At 47.3% G+C, this 18,584-nt stretch overlaps 1 protein-coding gene across 1 annotated transcript in view; it reads right to left on the bottom strand.

The window, feature by feature from the left end:
- Window positions 1-1,960: 1,960 nt before the first annotated feature.
- LOC120057069 (autism susceptibility gene 2 protein-like) overlaps window positions 1,961-18,584 on the bottom strand; it is a 744,428-nt gene continuing 727,804 nt past the window's right edge. Inside the window, exons 6-18 of the mRNA XM_039005460.1 lie at window positions 13,604-14,192; window positions 12,284-12,579; window positions 9,985-10,223; window positions 7,254-7,298; window positions 6,151-6,246; window positions 5,859-5,930; window positions 5,696-5,725; window positions 5,404-5,475; window positions 4,748-4,889; window positions 4,307-4,387; window positions 4,053-4,136; window positions 3,624-3,852; window positions 1,961-3,383 (exon numbers count right to left, since the gene is read on the bottom strand). Coding sequence (XP_038861388.1) covers window positions 2,084-3,383; window positions 3,624-3,852; window positions 4,053-4,136; window positions 4,307-4,387; window positions 4,748-4,889; window positions 5,404-5,475; window positions 5,696-5,725; window positions 5,859-5,930; window positions 6,151-6,246; window positions 7,254-7,298; window positions 9,985-10,223; window positions 12,284-12,579; window positions 13,604-14,192 — 3,275 coding nt within the window. The 3' untranslated portion in view covers window positions 1,961-2,083. The remainder of the gene's footprint in view (window positions 3,384-3,623; window positions 3,853-4,052; window positions 4,137-4,306; window positions 4,388-4,747; window positions 4,890-5,403; window positions 5,476-5,695; window positions 5,726-5,858; window positions 5,931-6,150; window positions 6,247-7,253; window positions 7,299-9,984; window positions 10,224-12,283; window positions 12,580-13,603; window positions 14,193-18,584) is intronic.

Below are 18,584 nucleotides of genomic sequence, written 5' to 3'. Positions count from 1 at the left end.
CAACTGGGCAATCACAGGTCAATACATTTTTGTACATGCTCTTATCCAGAGCAACTAGGGTTAAGTGCCCTGCTCAATGGCACATCGACCCATTTTTCACAAGTTGGCTTGGGGAGCCGAAACAATGGCCTTTCGATTACTGGCCCAACGCTATTAATCGCTAGGCTACCTGCCACCACCATATTAATGAATAAGAGGCTATAGATATCTATCAAAAAGTCGTAATTCACTTCAGGAAATGTGAATGCCATACAGTACTGTGAGTAATTGCTGATTTAGAGTGATGGAGATATTGATGGATTTTCAGTGCTCTCCAACCCTGCCCCTGTATAATGCAAAGCATCATGCCCTTGAATCCGACTTCTGCCCCGGCACAGGTAGATTTATGGGTTGGTCTAGTAATATCCGGGAACCGCCATTGTTTTCCTCTCATGAGCATAGAAAAGCCAGTAGACATTTTTAGTTCACATTTTTTAATAACATGGCACAATTTACATAACACACGTTTAAATGAGGAGCATGCTGAAGTTTCAGTCGCATTGTTTGTTTTGTTTAGTTTTTTTCTCATCTAGAAAGACTTTTTTTTTTACATACATGATAAACAGCAAAATTGTTTTTCTTGTTTACAATCTCTTTGCAATATGCATTGACTAACCACTACGGCTTCAGTGGACATTTTTAATGTGGGGTTAAAAAAACACTGCACAACATCTGGCTCTCACAGAGTTTTGAAGCGCACAACTAACCCTTCAGTGGACTACTAAAATAGATATCTGCTCTTTAGAAACAAACTGCCCATAGTTTAGACTGGCTTTTTTGTATTTTTTTTTTTTTGTAGATACAACAGCTTAGGATAGCACTTTAATACACTGTTAGACCAACATAACTTATTTCCAAACACATACTTTACACTCCTTTAGAAGGGAAAATGTGGGGTCTTTTTGTAAATGTGCTGTATTCTCTCCAAAACAAGAATGGTCGTGGGAGTTGAGTTGTTGGAGTAAGTGATCTCTCTCACTTTCTATCAATCTTTCTCTCTCTGTTAGGTCAGTGATTCCCAACCAGATGTACTAGGACCCCTGGGGATACTTGGCCTATCCAGGGGGTACTTGTGAAGACTCTTTAGACCATAGGCTTACTGGTAAAATGCACATGAGGGGGTACTCCGGGCAGAGCAAAATTCAGTTGGTGGTACAGTAAGGGATAAAAGTTGGGAACCACTGTGACTTCAGGCATTGGAATTCCTCTGCAAAATGAATAGCTCTATAATAGGAATTTTAAGGATTGTTACCACACTTTTGTATCATATTTAAGAAATTTGTTTACCGTTTGCACAACCGTATACCGTACCAGGATATTGTTTTTCTATGAGTACTGTGGATTTCATTTCAGTGATACATACATTATTATGGGTTTGTGAGATCTAGGTTGTGGAGAGAATACAGTGTTGTCAGAGTCAGTTGGGATGGTGACCAGGCTGGCTTTCAGAGTAGAAACCAAGACATTTGTTGCATAGTTGAATGTGGGGCATGGTGGTACAATGTTAACCTTTTCAGCTGCGTCAAGCTAAAACCAATCAGCAAAAAGCACATTCTGAACTTCCTCCTCATTAATAATAGTCCTCTATTTACATTTGTTCAAAGTAAAGCTTTCAAAACACCCTTTTGCATATTTGTACCATGATTTGTTCCTTAAGGAGTGAGCATGTCGACTGTACACATATCTACACACTTTGCTGCCTGTCAATGCATTGAAGTACCTGTACATTCCAAAACGTCTTTGTGAGGGTGCCGTTTCCATTGCCCTACACACCTTCAGGGTAGTCCAGGACACGTTCTGTACAAGAGAAAGAATACACACAAAAAGCGGGAGCAAACTGGAGCAAACCCCCCCCCCCCCCCCCCCCCCCCCGAGTTTTTAAAAATTGTACAAAAACATAATCTGTGAGTGTTCTCCCCCACATATTATTCACAGCTATGGTACAGTCTGCTGTTTCCAAAGCTAAGTGCTTGGTGTGAGGCACAGGGCAGAGTATGCCTGTAGTCTGCCTCCAATCCAGGGTTAGGATTGCGCCCCACTCTGCTCACCGTGCCTCTATGTCTTTGTGGTTGTGTGCTGATGGTCTATCTCTGATGTCTGTGGTGAGGGGCGTAGTCCGTCTGGGGGAGCCAGGCCTGGCACCCAGCGTGGGGATGAGGGGGGGCGGGGCACTCAGGGAGGCTGTGGGCGGGGTTTTGTTCAGGATACCGTTCTGGTGGGCGGCGTGAGCTGCAGCGGCGGCCGAAGGGCTGACCCTGGGGTAATGCATGCTGGGTAATCCGGGGATCATGAGGCCAGCGTGGTGGTGTGGCAGGTGGCCGTCCAGGGCCGGGTGGTGCATGGCGGCATGCAGGCGGCCGTGCTCGTAGTCTTCTCTGAGCATGTGCAACCGCTCACGCTCCTCCAAGTGTGCCCGGGCCTCCTGCTCCCGGCGCTGCTCCAGGGCTAGAGGGTGGTGGTGGTCGCGGTTAAAGTCATGAGCTTCTCGGTCCCTGTAGGAGCGTTCTGCCTCGTAGAGGCGCTGCCCGGCCAGCCGATGCAGGGGGTCGTTTCTCAGCAGCAGGTCCCTGGCCAAAGGGTCCCGTCTGTGGATGTCTAGTCCCCTGTAGGGGTCCCTCATGGGGTCCCAGTGGAATGCTGGGTAGGGGAACCTCTCTGCCCCCGGAATGGGGCTGATGCCCAAGAAGGGGGCCACCATTCGAGTCCTCTCCAGGCCGCTGATGCTGTTCATTGGGTGGACGCCTGCCATGCCCATGGGCATCGACATGGAGGAAGGGGGGTGGTGGTGGGTGTGGAGGCTGGGCGTGGGGGGCACCTGGGGCAGGTGTGGGTGGAGGTGAGGGTGAGAGGGGGGTCTGTCCCTGTCCGTATGGCTGTCTTGCTCCTCTTTCCTCTCCTCCTTTACCTTCACCTCGTTGTTGTTCTTCTTGTGGTGCTCGTAGAGAGAGGGCAGCTCTCCCTTCTTCTCCATCAGGGCCTCTCTCTCCCCCCTCCCCAGCCCCCCGTTGGGCCGGTCCAGGCTGGTCTGGCGGATGTAGGGTGAGGTCGTTCCTCTGCCGTTGGCCTTGTCCTCAGTCACCCGCCCGTCGTGGATGATTGGTGTTGTATCCTTGTCGCTGTGGTGATTCTCTTTGAGTTTGTGCTCGTCTGTGCCGTTGAGCTTCCAGGAGTCGGGGTGCTCCCTGTCCCTGTCTCGGTCTTTGGGCTTGTCCTTGTCCCTGGGGGGTTCGCTGGGGGGCAGGTGGTTCTTTTGGGGCTCTGGGGGACGGCTGTGACCCAGCAGGCTGATGGGGTTAATGGGGACTGGGGACGGATGGCTCTGTTGACGCTTCTCCATGGCTTCCCTGGATGGACACAAAACAATGGGCCTTAAAGATTAAGTAAATGTAACATTTGTACCACTATTTCAGTGTTTGTCAGTGGTTTAATTGTAGGGTACATTCAGAGTTGGCACAAGTCCCCTAAAACATCGACATCTATTAAAAAACTCTCAAATAAAATAGTCTCAGCCATGACAAAGCTTTACAACTTCTGACATTCTGCTGGTGTGACTGCTACAGGTAAAACCCCTCCATTACACCCACCTCTCTTTGTCGTCTTTGTTGATGGAGGACGTGTCTCGCTTGTCTGAGTCTCTGTCTCTCTCGTGGGAGCTGACTGAGGCGCTCCTCTCCGAGTCGGCAGGTTTGAGCCAAGGCGGAGGGGTAGGGAAGGAGGGTGGCGTGCGGTGCAGCCGGTTCCACGGCTCGTGGTTGTTGTTGAAGTGCTGCTGTGCATTGGGGTTGTCTTTATGGCCAAACACAGAGTTAGGCGCTGTTAGAGATTCAACATACGGAAAGAAGAAAATACCAAAACGCAAGTTAAAAGGCATATCTCGCTGGTGTGGCGGTCGGTCAATTCTAATGTTAGAATTTGATGAAAACATCATACAACATTAATTTTCATAATCTAACAGGAAATCCTCAAATGTTTGGTTGTCAAATACATGATGCTGTCATGGAAATGAAACTCACTTAGTGCTGGGTTTCCAAGCCCACCGAAGGCTGCTGTGCTAAGAGATGAGAGGCCTCCAAACGAGGGAGGCCTACTGAATGGCTCTGAGAGAGAGAGAGAGACAGCACATTATCTATATTGCTCCTGTACTGGGTCAACCAGCTTCTGACACAGACATGCTGTACTTGTTAGCGCTCCATACAGCCTCAGTGAGACAAGGATCAATTGATATGCATTTGACGTGACGAGGTGCGCTGTGTGTGCTGTGTCTTACCTAAGTGAGGTGCAGGGGTGAGGAAGTTGCCAGGGTGGTGCGGAGGGTGGCCGAACGGTCCGGCTGACGGATGTGTAGAACCTGACATGGAAAAGAGAGAGAGTTTATGTAAGACATCTTCCATAAGGATTTTAAAATGAGAAAGAGTATTCTTTCCTTTTAAGAGGCAAGAGCATTGATCTTAGCATGTAACCTATAACCCATGTGGAGACCTGTGCGCTGCCTCGACACTCTGTTAAAAATAGATCTCTCTATGGGTCCAGAAGGATTGATCTCCTTTGGAGAGGAGGTCCTGGAGGTAGTGTGTCAATCATAGAAATACAATGACCAATGAGTGTTCCAGTCAAATTGCCCTGTTCTGAAGGGCTTTTCCCTTCTAATAATCAAATTTCTATGGTGTCACTCATCTTCTACCAAGGGCACTAACCAACCCACACTCACCTGCTGCTGAGAAGAGCGTGGCGGGACGTGCTAAGTCGTGGTGGTGGTGCATTGCGCCAAAGAGGCTGGGGCCAGGGGGTCGACTCAGGAACTCCGGCTTGAGCCCGAAGTCCAGCTTGTGCGGGTCGACCTGCATCTGCTGCTGGAAGACGCCAGACAGGAAGAAACAGCACATGAACAACCCACCACCAACACTGCAGGATCAGCAAGGGACAAACTGTAAAAAGGGTTTTGTTGGTTATTTGAGGGCTGAGGCATGAAGGAACCCAGTAATGTAGAGGCAATAAAAAATAGGTGAGTAAACGCTGAGCGCCGATCGAGGTGATTAAAGTAACGCTCCCTATATTTTTTGTGCATTTCTCTGCAAAAGGCTTGTAAACACTTACACTCCACTACATCAGTGAAAGTAACACAAGATGGCAGTCCTCTTATAAGATTCTCTATGGGACGCTCTCTCGCTCTCTCTCTCGCTCTCTCTACTGTCTCTCTATACTGTCTCTCTCCAGGAGAGGAGCTGGATTACACTACTACCTAAACTAGACTGGGTCTTAGATGATAAAACATTGGGGTTTAGAGAACCACACTATAATGAAGCACAACAGACAGTGTTTCTCTATAGTCTGTGAGTGGAAGGAAGTGCAAAGGGGAGGTCTCACCTTAACTTTCTGTTGGTGGTGGTAGATCTGCCAGGCCATATGGACATGCATGGCACACCACTTCCCTGGTTTCTGCACAAAACACAAAGCCAGCTGATACGGTTAACCTCAAATGTAGGATTCTCAAGGACTGTATACACATTAGGGGCATTTTTATTTGTCCAGGACAAGGTTTAATCTTTGTCCAGTTTGTTCACTAACTTGGTTGTGCAAACAACACCATTTTACTGCACTAAAAATATTAAGGGAAGGAAGTTAGGGGAGAGACAACTACAGCTATTAACATTCTTACCCTGAGAATGGGCCGAAACGGATCCGTTAACTAGAGGAGAGAAAGAGAGAGAGAGAGAGAGATGGCTCAGTTACTTTAATGTCTGTCATTCAGGCGTTCCTAATTAGCAACTATGCATGGCTTCCTTATTGAGTGTGTTAGTGTGTCCAGCTAGGGTGCTTACCCTGGGGTCCTTCTGTAAGAGTGTGTGTGGGACTGCTCCAGGTCTTGAGGCCACATCCAGTGGGTTAGAAGTCTGCAGAACACAGAGAGAGCTCATTGTGAGAGGAGGTATGGGGAGCATCGTCTCTGTCTTCAGTGTGTACATGCACATGTTTTTCAAGTTCACTCCCTATTCTGATAACGTACTGTATGTTTAGCTGTGTGCTGGTCTTCAGAGAGCACACTACACTGAAGGTGTGTTTGTCAGGTTCACCAACTGTGTGTGTGTGTGTGGTGTTGGGCTGTGGCCCTACCTTGGGCTGGAAGGCCCCCTGCAGCGAGCCAAAGGGCCCGGTCGGAGGGATCACCGGTGGAATGCCGGACACGCCCGGGGGGTAGGAGTGGAACAGCTGAGAAAAGAAGAGAAGGAACAGAGAGAGGAGTGATGATGGGTGGAGTGTTGTGTTGTTCAGACAGAGAAGGACAGCAGCTGTATGAACAGTCAGATGAAGGAGAGAGGGGCCAGGATGACATGACAGGGTACAGGGTGGGCGGGGTGGAGGGAACAACACCAGCATCACCAGGGGTCAACATCCAAACCGTCGTCAGTCAGGTAGCTACAACTGTCACTGAAACTAAAATGGTCACACTTGTTTATTCTACTGAAATCACCAGGTATTTACTAAGCACTAACATTGCAATTACACACTAATAACCTATAAATTACTTGTTAGCCTCTAAAACCCATTTACTGCTATAGTCTTTCTCTGTGAGTGTTGACAGTTAAGAGGAACTCTCACCAGAAAGAATACTCCCAGTAATCACAACCAGTGTCTCTCTGTTGACACATTAATTCATTCATTTTAAATAGGGGTTAGCCCGCCTAACTGTGCTGATAGCAGTGAGATGAATTAAGACCAAACTCTGACGAACATGTAATTGCTACTCTGATTCACAACGTGGGAAACAGGTGAATGCCTCTGAATAGCAGAGCAGTAATTGAAGGCAGAGGTTAAGTGGTAGAGACAAAGCATACAGCGGTACACACACACTCACATACCACACACACACTCACACACCACACACACACTTGATAGAGCCACTGAACTCAATTGATAATTTGTTCTATTCACTTGAGTAGGAAGGGGGTTGAAATGCTTCCGCCAGGTTCCACAGTAGTGAATGAATGAGCAAGCAGACAGTTGTGTTAGCAGACAGACATTTGTGATGGGTAAGACATAGATAGAGCATCTGCCCAGTCTTCTGCTGTGGACAGACAGTATTCTCTCAGAGCAGAAGCAGAGGAGGATGGCATGGGAGCTACTGTACAAATACACACACAGCTACAACATGTACTAACATGGCTGGATGGGTGAAGAATGCACAAACTGCCCCACAAACACATAGAGAAACTCACGCTGTGTCTGTAGAAAGGGTCAACTTTTGTTGGGAATTTTTCAAACTGTAGAAGGAATGAAATAAACAGAACTAAGAACAAGGAGGATACAGAGAGGATACAGTGGCTTGTGAAAGTATTCACCCCCTTTGGGATTTTTCCTATTTTGATGCCTTACAATCTGGAATTAAAATAGATTTTTGGTGGGTTTGTATCATTTGATTTACACAACATGCCTACCACTTTGAAGATGCTAAATATTTTTTATTGGGAAACAAACAAGAAATAAGACAAAAAAACAGAAAACTTGAGCGTGCATAATTATTCACCCCCCAAAGTCAATACTTTGTAGAGCCACCTTTTGCAGCAATTACAGCTGCAAGTCTCTTGGGGTATGTCTCTATAAGCTTGGCACATCTAGCCACTGGGATTTTTACCCATTCTTCAAATGCTCCAGCTCCTTCAAGTTGAATGGGTTCCGCTAGTGAACAGCAATCTTCAAGTCATACCACAGATTCTCAATTGGATTGAGGTCTGGGCTTTGACTAGGCCATTCCAAGACATTTAAATGTTTCCCCTTAAACCACTTGAGTGTTGCTTTAGCAGTATGCTTAGGGTCATTGTCCTGCTGGAACGTGAACCTCCGTCCCAGTCTCAAATCTCTGAAAGACTGAAACAGGTTTCCCTAAGAATTTCCCTGCATTTAGCGCCATCCATCATTCCTTCAATTCTGACCTGTTTCCCAGTCCCTGCCGATGAAAAACATCGGATGGTGTTCTCGGGGTGATGGAAGGTGTTGGGTTTGCGTCAGACATAGCGTTTTCCTTGATGGTCTCATCTGAACAGAGTACTTTCTTACATATGTTTGGGGTGTCTCCCACATGCCTTTTGGCGAACACCAAACGTGTTTGCTTATTTTTTTCGTTTTCTTCCATAAAGCCCAGCTCTGTGGAGTGTATGGCTTAAAGTAGTCCTATGGACAGATACTCCAATCTCTGCTGTGGAGCTTTGCAGCTCCTTCAGGGTTATCTTTGATCTCTTTGTTGCCTCTCTGATTAATGCCCTCCTTGCCTGGTCTGTGAGTTTTGGTGGGCAGCCCTCTCTTGGCAGGTTTGTTGTGGTGCCATATTATTTCAATTTTTTAATAATGGATTTAATGGTGCTATGTGAGATGTTGAGATGTTCAAAGTTTCTGCTATTTTTTATAACCCAACCCTGATCTGTCCTTCTCCACAACTTTGTCCCTGACCTGTTTGGAGAGCTCCTTGGTCTTCATGGTGCCGCTTGCTTGGTGGTGTCCATTAATTAGTGGTTTTGCAGACTCTGGGGCCTTTCAGAACAGGTGTATATATACTGAGATCATGTGACAGATCATGTGACACTTATATTGAACACAGGTGGACATTATTTAGCTAATTATGTGACTTCTGAAGGTAATTGGTTGCACCAGATCTTATTTAGGGGCTTCATAGCAAGGGGGTGAATACATATGCACACACCACTTTTCCATAATTTTCTTTTAGAATTTTTTGAAACAAGTAATTTTTTTCATTTCACTTCACCAATTTGGACTATTTTGTGTATGTCCATTACATGAAATCCAAATAACAATACATTTAAATTACAGGTTGTAATGTAACAAAATAGGAAAAACGCCAAGGGGGATGAATACTTTTGCAAGGCACTGTACGTGCTAACTAACATAGAGGGTTGAGTGACTACATAACGTCCCCTTTTTAGGACATTTCAGGAGTCACACAATGTACATCTGAAAGAATATCGCAGCAGCTCAACAGAAGCTTAATTATCAACATGACAGTTGATAATGAGAGTGGGCTATTTAGTGAATCAAGAAGACGGAGGAGCCATTTGGCCACATCGTTATCCTCTGCTTTAAGAGTCTTTCCCCTGCTTTTCACCCTCCCATTTTGTGAGTGACTGAAGAGCTCATAAACTATCCAGCTCTCTGTATCTCTGTGTTTGATTTGGGGAGGTTTAAGTGGTTTAATGTGGACCCAGGGAGAACATTTCCCCCAGTCAAGTTTAAACACTACGGCCGTAAAAACACTTTTATGTCCTCATTAGCTGTCAGAGCGCTAGACATTTCGCCTTTGAGGAAAATCTTCAGAGCAATGTAAAATACTCAGCGGTTACAGTAGGCCTATGTGAGTGTGTGTGTGTGTGCATTGTCTGGGGCCACGGTGTGCCTGTGTGTGTGTGTACGTGTGTGCGTGTATGTGTTAGAGAGAGGGATGGTGAGCAGGCCTGTTTCAGAGGGACAGCCACACAGTGCCTGTGGCCTCAAACTAACAGCATGTTACTGCTAGTTTAAAAATAGCTCCATTCCAGTTTGGGGTGCCCGAAATATGCCAGAGAAAACACCCCAAAAATAATTGGGGAGAAGAAAGGTATTACTGTGGTAAAAAATGCAGAAACAGATGGGTCATCATTGAGAGACACGCCACAGAAAACCCCTGTTTCCCTCCAGCAAGACTGGAACTGCCTTATAGTACTATAGGATCACCAATACTGTATTAAAACACTCATATTCAAAAACACTATCCATTCCACCCTATTGTTTCTTTATGTACACCAAACACCCTTTTGGAGATTTTTTGCTGTAAATGCTTATTATTATCATTATCATTATTATCATTATCCACACCCCTTATCCCCCAGTCCACCTTCCCTTCCAGTCTAAAACCGCCAACCCCCTCTGCCCTCCCAGGAGTAGTGTTCTACTTATCCTCACATTTCTGGCTGGGGTACGCACCATGGGGGGTGCAGGGGTTGGCATGATGGCGTGGGAGAAGGGGGTGAAGGTGTGCTGGTGGGTGTGCTGGTGGGTGTGTTGGTGCTGATGCTGGTGCTGGTGCTGGTGTTGGTGGTGCTCGGTGCGCAGGTACGGGGGCGGGCCCAGGGAGGCCCCGCGGTCGGCGCTCTGCGAGGCGAGGAAACGGTTGTTGAGCTCCTGGCGCAGCAGGTCTTGTTCTGGAGGAGAGAGAAAGGAGAGGAAGAGAGGAGGAAAGACGAGACTCACGGTCAGGACCAGTGTCTGTTTGTCCACACTGGATCTGTTTTGTCTAAGAATAGCAGAGTAAGACGTGATAGCCAAAGTGTCTGTGCTGGATCGGTTTTGTGTGAGAGTAACAACATCCATAGAGGTACAGTACTTCATGATCAGAGTAACAACACCCACAGAGGTACAGTACTTCATGATCAGAGTAACAACACCCACAGAGGTACAGTACTTCATGATCAGAGTAACAACACCCACAGAGGTACAGTACTTCATGATCAGAGTAACAACATCCACAGAGGTACGGTACTTCATGATCAGAGTAACAACATCCACAGAGGTACGGCACTTCATGATCAGAGTAACAACATCCACAGAGGTACAGTACTTCATGATCAGAGTAACAACATCCATAGAGGTACAGCACTTCATGATCAGGGAACAACATCCATAGAGGTACAGTACTTCATGATCAGAGTAACAACACCCACAGAGGTACAGCACTTCATGATCAGAGTAACAACACCCACAGAGGTACAGCACTTCATGATCAGAGTAACAACATCCACAGAGGTACAGTACTTCATGATCAGAGTAACAACATCCATAGAGGTACAGTACTTCATGATCAGAGTAACAACATCCATAGAAGTACAGTACTTCATGATCAGGGAACAACATCCACAGAGGTACAGTACTTCATGATCAGGGAACAACATCCACAGAGGTACAGTACTTCATGATCAGGGAACAACATCCACAGAGGTACAGTACTTCATGATCAGGGAACAACATCCACAGAGGTACAGTACTTCATGATCAGGGAACAACATCCACCGAGGTACAGTACTTCATGATCAGGGAACAACATCCACAGAGGTACAGTACTTCATGATCAGGGAACAACATCCACAGAGGTACAGTACTTCATGATCAGGGAACAACATCCACAGAGGTACAGTACTTCATGATCAGAGTAACAACATCCACAGAGGTACAGTACTTCATGATCAGGGAACAACCCTTACAGAGGATGTATAGTGTTAGTCACATATCACATTAAAACCAAGATAGAGAACCAAAGTTCAGGTATTCTCTTTACTATGGGAGTCACACATCCCTGAATGGTGCCTGCTGCTCGAAGAGTCAGCACCTTTATTGCAATTACATGAATACCTCAAAACCCATTTTAGAACAGAGCTGTTGATCAACTGACTGGCAAACAACGGCTTGAGGAGAAATAGAGAAATGCATTTTATATTACACTCTCCATCCAAATCGAGCAAATTGTCCCGATAAATTTTATTTTCTCCAGAGTAACCATATACTTTGTATTACACTGTAATATAATGCACCATTTCATACATTTGTTTCTAGCTCTTATTGAGATGAGGGACATTTTATTTGTTTCTTCATAAAAGTTTCATTAGAATCTGAACAATATACAGCAGAGTTCATTATGCTGTTTTGACTGAATAGATTTCTGTGAGATGAACACATTTCCTTGTGAAAATGAGAATTGCTCATAGTGTTATTAAACCATGATAATACTCCCTTTCAGTGAGACCCTGACATTAAGCTAGATCACAAGTGGCACAACAGGAGAGGGCATTCATCACATGGGCTGATTGGGAAAAAAAGTGTGTGTTGTTTGAGTGATCAATCAATCAAACACAACAGAATCTTGACCGAGGGAAGGACAGGACACCTGTCTGCACCTACTGCACCATTATAGACAAACACAGACGGCACATAGTGCAGCTATGTGTGGAATCCTTACCTGTCAGTCTCTGTCTCCTATAAATTAGCACAAAGGTAACATTCTGTCAGTCTCTGTCTCGCTCCCTGTCACAGTTCAATACGTCTAGGGCTCCACATGCACCTCTTTCACGCCACAGATGACCTGGCTTCTGCCACAACAGCCATGAGAATTTACAGCTTTGCTCTTTGCTGTCTGTGTGTTGCGACAGCTGTTGTTGTGGTGCAGTTCTCCTGCCTGTCCACATGAGGGCAGCCTGGTATATGTGCCTACCTGAATAGGGCGTCCCAGCGGCGGGGTGTCCTCCGGGGACTGGCAGGGTGCTAGACGTCAGTGGCGGAGGTGGGGGCAGGGCCGGTGGAGGCGCAAACATATTGGGGTGATGGGGGTGTGGCGAGGACTGCAGGGCGGGGGGGAAACCGTGGGGAGCAATCTGATTAGCTAGGTGGGGCAGGGGGAAGGCTGTGGCTGCAGTGGCGGAACCGGAAGGTGGGAGGTGGGGTAGGTGTGGGGACGGACCCGCAGGGCCGTGGGGCTTGGTACCGCCCGGGGTACTACTCCGACTGCTGCTAGAGAGATAGAAGGACGGACAAGGGGACAGAGAGAAAGAGGGATTTTTCTCTTTTACATTCCCACCTAAATCAGCTTCCCCTTGCACATAGTAAATATTCTGACAGAAAGGTTTTACATCGCATTTCCCTCAAGAGACTTTTCTCTGAATCTCAGGATGTATCAAAACTTTACCTTCAAAACACCCTCAGATGCCAATGACAATCACTGGCAAACATTATAGAACAGCATCTGTGTTCAAACATTTCTGTCGTTAAGCAGCTCCAGAGGTACATGCAGAAAAAAGGACGGCAGCGAGCCTTGTGTTGTGTGTGTGGATTTGTCTCTCTGAGACTCAGAGTCATGTAGCAGTAACTGAACAAGCTAAGCCCCAAAGCTCATTTGCAGCTGCCGCCTGTCTCTGTAACCACCCCGTGATTATTCACAGAGTCTGCCAGACCCGTTGGCACACTGACTGACACACTGGCACGCTGGCAGAGGAAGTCAGACACAGAGCCAGCTCCTCCCTCAGAGGGAGAGCCTTCGCTGGGACTGGAGCTGACTGGGACTCTGGGGGAGCTATCCTGGAGCTCTGAATTAATGCACAATATTCTAACTTTAACACACTAAATGCTCATTGGCTCAGTGCTCGACTATCGGTAATGGAACAGCTAGCTGATTAATAGAGATGGGTAGAGAGCTGGAGGCTCCTCAGCAGCAGATGACAATATGGGTGGTTAAACAATCCAAGGCACTTATCGCTCAGTTGGACTGGCGGTGGTTTTCCCACCCTGGTGAGAATCAGTGATGTTGTCTGGCTGGGGGGGTTTCACCTCAATGCTAATTCAAGGCTTGTTCTTGCCAATCATTTATATGCTGATATAAGATCAGAGTTTGAATACTTTCAATTAAAGAGGGTCTGAAAGGGTATTCTCTTTACATTACTCAATATCAAAACCGCACACAAACAAAAGATAACATCAATTTACTGGAGCTTAAACAGGCCTACATATCTTGGTGTAAACAGAGTGTGTTGGGACTCACCTGAGGCCGTTAAGGCTAAGGCTGCTGCTGTAGGCAGATAGGGGGCGAGGGTGGGCCCCACAGTGTGAGGGGAGGCGTTGAGGCCCGGCCTGGCTCTGGCTGGGGTGGTGGGACAGTAGGGCGGGGTGTGGGTGCAGACTGGGCGGAGGCCGGGGGTGGGACAGTGGCTCAGGCTGGCGCTGGGGCCGGGACAGGGGCTCAGGCTGGTGCTGGGGCCTGGGCGGGGGGGCCTGCGAAGGCTCTTGGCCCTGAGCGAGAGGCAGGGCTGCGGGGATCTGAGGCCTGAGAGAAGCCTCTGAGCGTGGGGGCTGGTGGACCGGGGCCTGTGCCAGACGGGGGCCGGGGAGAGAGGGCTGGGCCTGGGAGGTGGGTAGGGACAGAGGCAGGGGCCGAGGGCGGCCAGCCGTGTAGGGCTGCGGGGGTACGGGCTGCTTGGGGGCACTGGGAGCTGGTAGAGGCACGGGGACGTCCTTGCAGCTCTCCTGGCTCTTCTCCTGGCTGCGCTCTAGGCCTGACACCTTGGGAAGGCCCAGGCCGCCACGCTCCTGGATGTCATTGGTGGACAGCGCATCGACGCTGAAATCTGGAACTGTGGACAGAGAGAGGGAAACACAAAGATATAGACTGGTCAGTACTTCAGTCACAGTTCATATTGAATCACAGGCTGCTCACTCCAACAAATAAGAACTGGTATGTACCTCAAAACACAACACATAAAACCTGCTTATTTCTACAGAACAGTCCACTGATAAAGTCCATTGATGGTACCATATACAGTATGCAAGACCTAAACAGAGCCCCTCTACAGTGGCCGGTTGGTCCTACTCAGACAGACACTGTGCTGTAGCATCAGCAGTCAACTCTCTGCATGGTGTATGAGCAAGAGCAGGAGCGGAGAGACTCATGGGGGATGACAGTGCATACACAACCAGTAATTAACACTTCTCTCTGGGCCTCTGGGTGCGCACGCACGCACACACACGCACGCACGCACGCACGCACGCACGCACGCACGCACGCACGCACGCACGCACGCACGCACACACACACACACACACACACACACACACACACATACATACACACACACAAAATCTCTTCAGAGCTGTTGATTGGGCTGGTTCCCCAGAGCCGTGGCTGTGAGGCAGGCAGGCAGCCCTCTGGAGCACCATTATAGCAGGCTGAAGCCTCTGAGGTGGTTTCCTCTGTAGTATTACTGCTAGGCTGGTCCCTGTGGGCCCCCGCCTCATAGAGGAAGAACCAGGGGCCCCAGCCTCATAGAGGAAGAACCAGGGGCCCCAGGGACCAGCCTAGCAATAATACTACAGAGAGCTAGCCTACAGAGAGAGAACAGACCACGCTTGAGCCCCAGCCTGGATCCCAGCCAGCCTGCCTCTCTCTCAGGCTCCATACAGAGCCACTCCATTAGCAGTAGAATGTTTAACAGGGATTTAAGCACCCATGCGACACCATCATTAGGGGTCAGGCCAGATAATGCCTGACCGGCACCAGATAGACCAGGGTGCCAATATCTATTATCTGCTGTAACAACTATTGACCACTGCTGCTTCCTGGAGAGACGGGACAGGGCAAGACATCTGTCAGCTGGAGAACACAAGATACATTCTTCCCAGATGAAGCGTATCCTTCTGCACTAGCACAATTTATCAGATCATTACACATAGCCTACATAATACCCACTGTACTAAATACAGGGGGGACGTAAAGCAAGAAGCACAATCCTCCGCAAAATGTTTGACTCTAAAGGATCAGCAAGGCCAACTTAAAATTCCATAAAGTTCCGTTTTCTGTAGTCTAATATGGCACTGACTCGCATAAAGCTTGTCCTAACTCTATCCTCAGACCAGATCCATGTTATTGTCCACGCCATCACCATTCTACAGAGGCTCCTTCTAGATAGAAAACATCACTGGCTTAATAGATGGATGGATGGAGAGAGAGCTCCCTAATTCTCCATCCATCCATTCCCCATTTCCTTCCCCCCTGAGGTCCCTGGGCTTGTTTTGAGAATGTGCTAACACGTTGAAAAGAAGGTGTCTCTTCTTCTCGTAATGAAGACTCCTGGGCCAGGAGGAGGAGAGGAGGAGATGTGTACACCTCCCACGAGGGGTAATTTGTCCTTTTCCTTGATCCCTGGAAACAAATACATACATCCCCCGCTGGTTCCTTTAAAGCACCAGCCCTGCTGTTTTCCTTTCCCAACAATATGTTTTGTTTCTCTAGTTGTGTTGTGGTGGAGGTTTATATCACATTAGGATGGGGAATAAATGACTGACGCCTGTTGGAGGTTAGAGGTGGTGAAGCCAGGGGCTAGATTTGAGGCTCAAGAGAAACTGAGGGGGTTAGAATGGGGTCAGTCAGGGTGTGTGTGGGACCAAAAGGCTCCTTAACAGCTTCTACCCCCAAGCCATAAGACTGCTGAACAACTAATCAAATGGCCACCAGATTATTTACATTGACACCTCCCCTCCAATTGTTTTGTACACTGCTACTACTCGCTGTTTATTATCTATGCATAGTCACTTCACCCCTACCTACATGTACACATTACCTCGACTAACCTGTACCCCCGCACATTGACTCGGTACCGGTACCCCCTGTATATAGCCTTGTTATTTTATTGTGTTACTTTTTATAATTTTTTACTTTCGTTTATTTGGAAAATATTTTCTTAACTCTTTCTTGAACTGCACTGTTGATTAAGGGCTTGTAAGTAAGCATTTCACGGTAAGGTCTATTGTGACAAATACAGTTTGATTTGATTTGATTTGTGAGCAGAGAAAAGCAGAAAAGCCGTTCATTAAGACGGGGTGTTTGGGGACTGGGCGAGGGGCTTAGAAGCACCACTCATTATCCAAGGGTGAGCCCACTCTAACCACTCACAGAACATGACCTACACCTCCACTGCTGCTACAGGGACTACATTGTGTGTGTGTGGGGGGGGGTGTATGGCACAAAATAGAGAACACACTACTAGGAAAAAGGGTGAGTGAGGGGACTGGCATTTCAGTATTTATTTTAGCACTGATTGCTACAACAGCCTACAACCTGATATATCAAATGATTACACAATAATACACATCCACATTAATTTCAATATACACCTGTCCTTCAGCTATAAAATCCCTGTCACTATTCTCTCCCTCTCACCCTCCTCCTCCTCTCCCATGTTGAGAGGGGGTCCTACCCCTGGAGACCATCCTGGCAGATTTATAGGGGTAGAGACCTCTGGGACATCCCATTCCCAACCCTCCGTCCATATCCCCTTCTCCCTGTCTCTCTGTCCCATTCCTCACCTAAATAGCGCGATCACACATTCTTAACCCACACGTCATGCCTTCACCCACAGGATCCAATGGAGTCAGGGGTTCCATCGCATCAATCACACAAAACCAATGCAGCAAACAGCCTAGCTACACTACCAGTCAAAAGTTTTAGAACACCTACTCATTCAAGGGTTCTTCTTTATTTTTACTATTTTCTACATTGTAGAATAATGTTGAAGACATCAAAACTATGAAATAACACATATGGAATCAGGTAGTAACCAAAAAAGTGTTAAACAAATCAAAATATATTTGATATTTTTCAAAAAGCCACCCTTTGCCTTGATAACAGAGTTCAGAGTTTCAGAGTTCTTGGAATGTTCCGTATTGACTGACCTTCAAGTCTTAAAGTAATGATGGACTGTCATTTCTCTTTGCTTATTTGAGCTGTTCTTGCCATAATATGGACTTGATCTTTTACCAAATAAGGCTATCTTCTGAATACCCCCCTACCTTGTCACAACACAACTGATTGGCTCAAACGCATTAAGAAGGAAAGAAATTCCACTAATTAACTTTTAACAAAGCACACCTGTTCATTGAAATGCATTCTAGGTGACTACCTCATGATGCTGGTTGAGAAAATGCCAAAAGTGTGCAAAGCTGTCATCAAGGCAAAGGGTGGCTATTTGAAGAATCTATTTATTTATTTATCACTTGTTTTGGTTACTACATGATTCCATATGTGTTATTTCATAGTTTTGAGGTCTTCACTATTATCCTACAATGTAGAAAATAGTAAAAAATTAAGAAAAACCCTTGAATGAGTAGGTGCTCTAAAACTTTTGATCAGTAGTGTATGTGCTATCGAGCCCAAATGGCCGGATAGACTTCTTCACTGAGTCTGTCTCTCCGCTGGCCCGGGGATAACCTTGTCCCTGATCTGTTTGTGCTGTCTTGCCAACTCCTATGGCGTGACAATGAACATAAGAGTTGGCAAGACAGCACAAAACAGATCTGCAACGAACCGCCCTTGCTGTCTCTGCCTGGCCGGTTCCCCTCCACTGGGATTCTCTACCTCTAACCCTATTACAGGGGCTGAGTCACTGGCTTACTGGTGCTCTTTCATGCCGTCCCTAGGAGGGGTGCGTCACTTGAGTGGGTTGAGTTACTGACGTGATCTTCCTGTCTGGGTTGGCGCCCCCCCTTGGTTTGTGCTGTGGTGGAGATCTTTGTGGGCTATACTCGGCCTTGTCTCAGGATTGTAAGTTGGTGGCTGAAGATATCCCTCTAGTGGTGCGGGGGCTGTGCTTTGGCAAAGTGGGTGGGGTTATATCCTTCCTGTTTGGCCCTGTCCGGGGGTATCATCGGATGGGGCCACAGTGTCTCCTGACCCCTCCTGTCTCAGCCTCCAGTATTTATGCTGCAGTAGTTTGTGTCGGGGGGCTAGGGCCAGTTGGTTATATCTGGAGTACTTCTCCTGTCTTATCCAGTGTCCTGTGTGAATTTAAGTATGCTCTCTCTAATTCTCTCCTTCTCTCTTTCTTTCTCTCTCTCTCGGAGGACCTGAGCCCTAGGACCATACGTCAGGACTACTGGGCATGATGACTCCTTGCTGTCCCCAGTCCACCTGGCCTTGCTGCTGTTCCAGTTTCAACTGTTCTGCCTGCAGTTATGGAACGCCTACCTGTCCC

The sequence above is a fragment of the Salvelinus namaycush genome, chromosome 12 (genome assembly GCF_016432855.1).
Source record: "Salvelinus namaycush isolate Seneca chromosome 12, SaNama_1.0, whole genome shotgun sequence".
Classification (NCBI taxonomy): Eukaryota; Metazoa; Chordata; class Actinopteri; order Salmoniformes; family Salmonidae; genus Salvelinus; species Salvelinus namaycush.
Note: the sequence above shows the minus strand (reverse complement) of the source record. Positions and strands in the feature narration are given on the sequence as shown.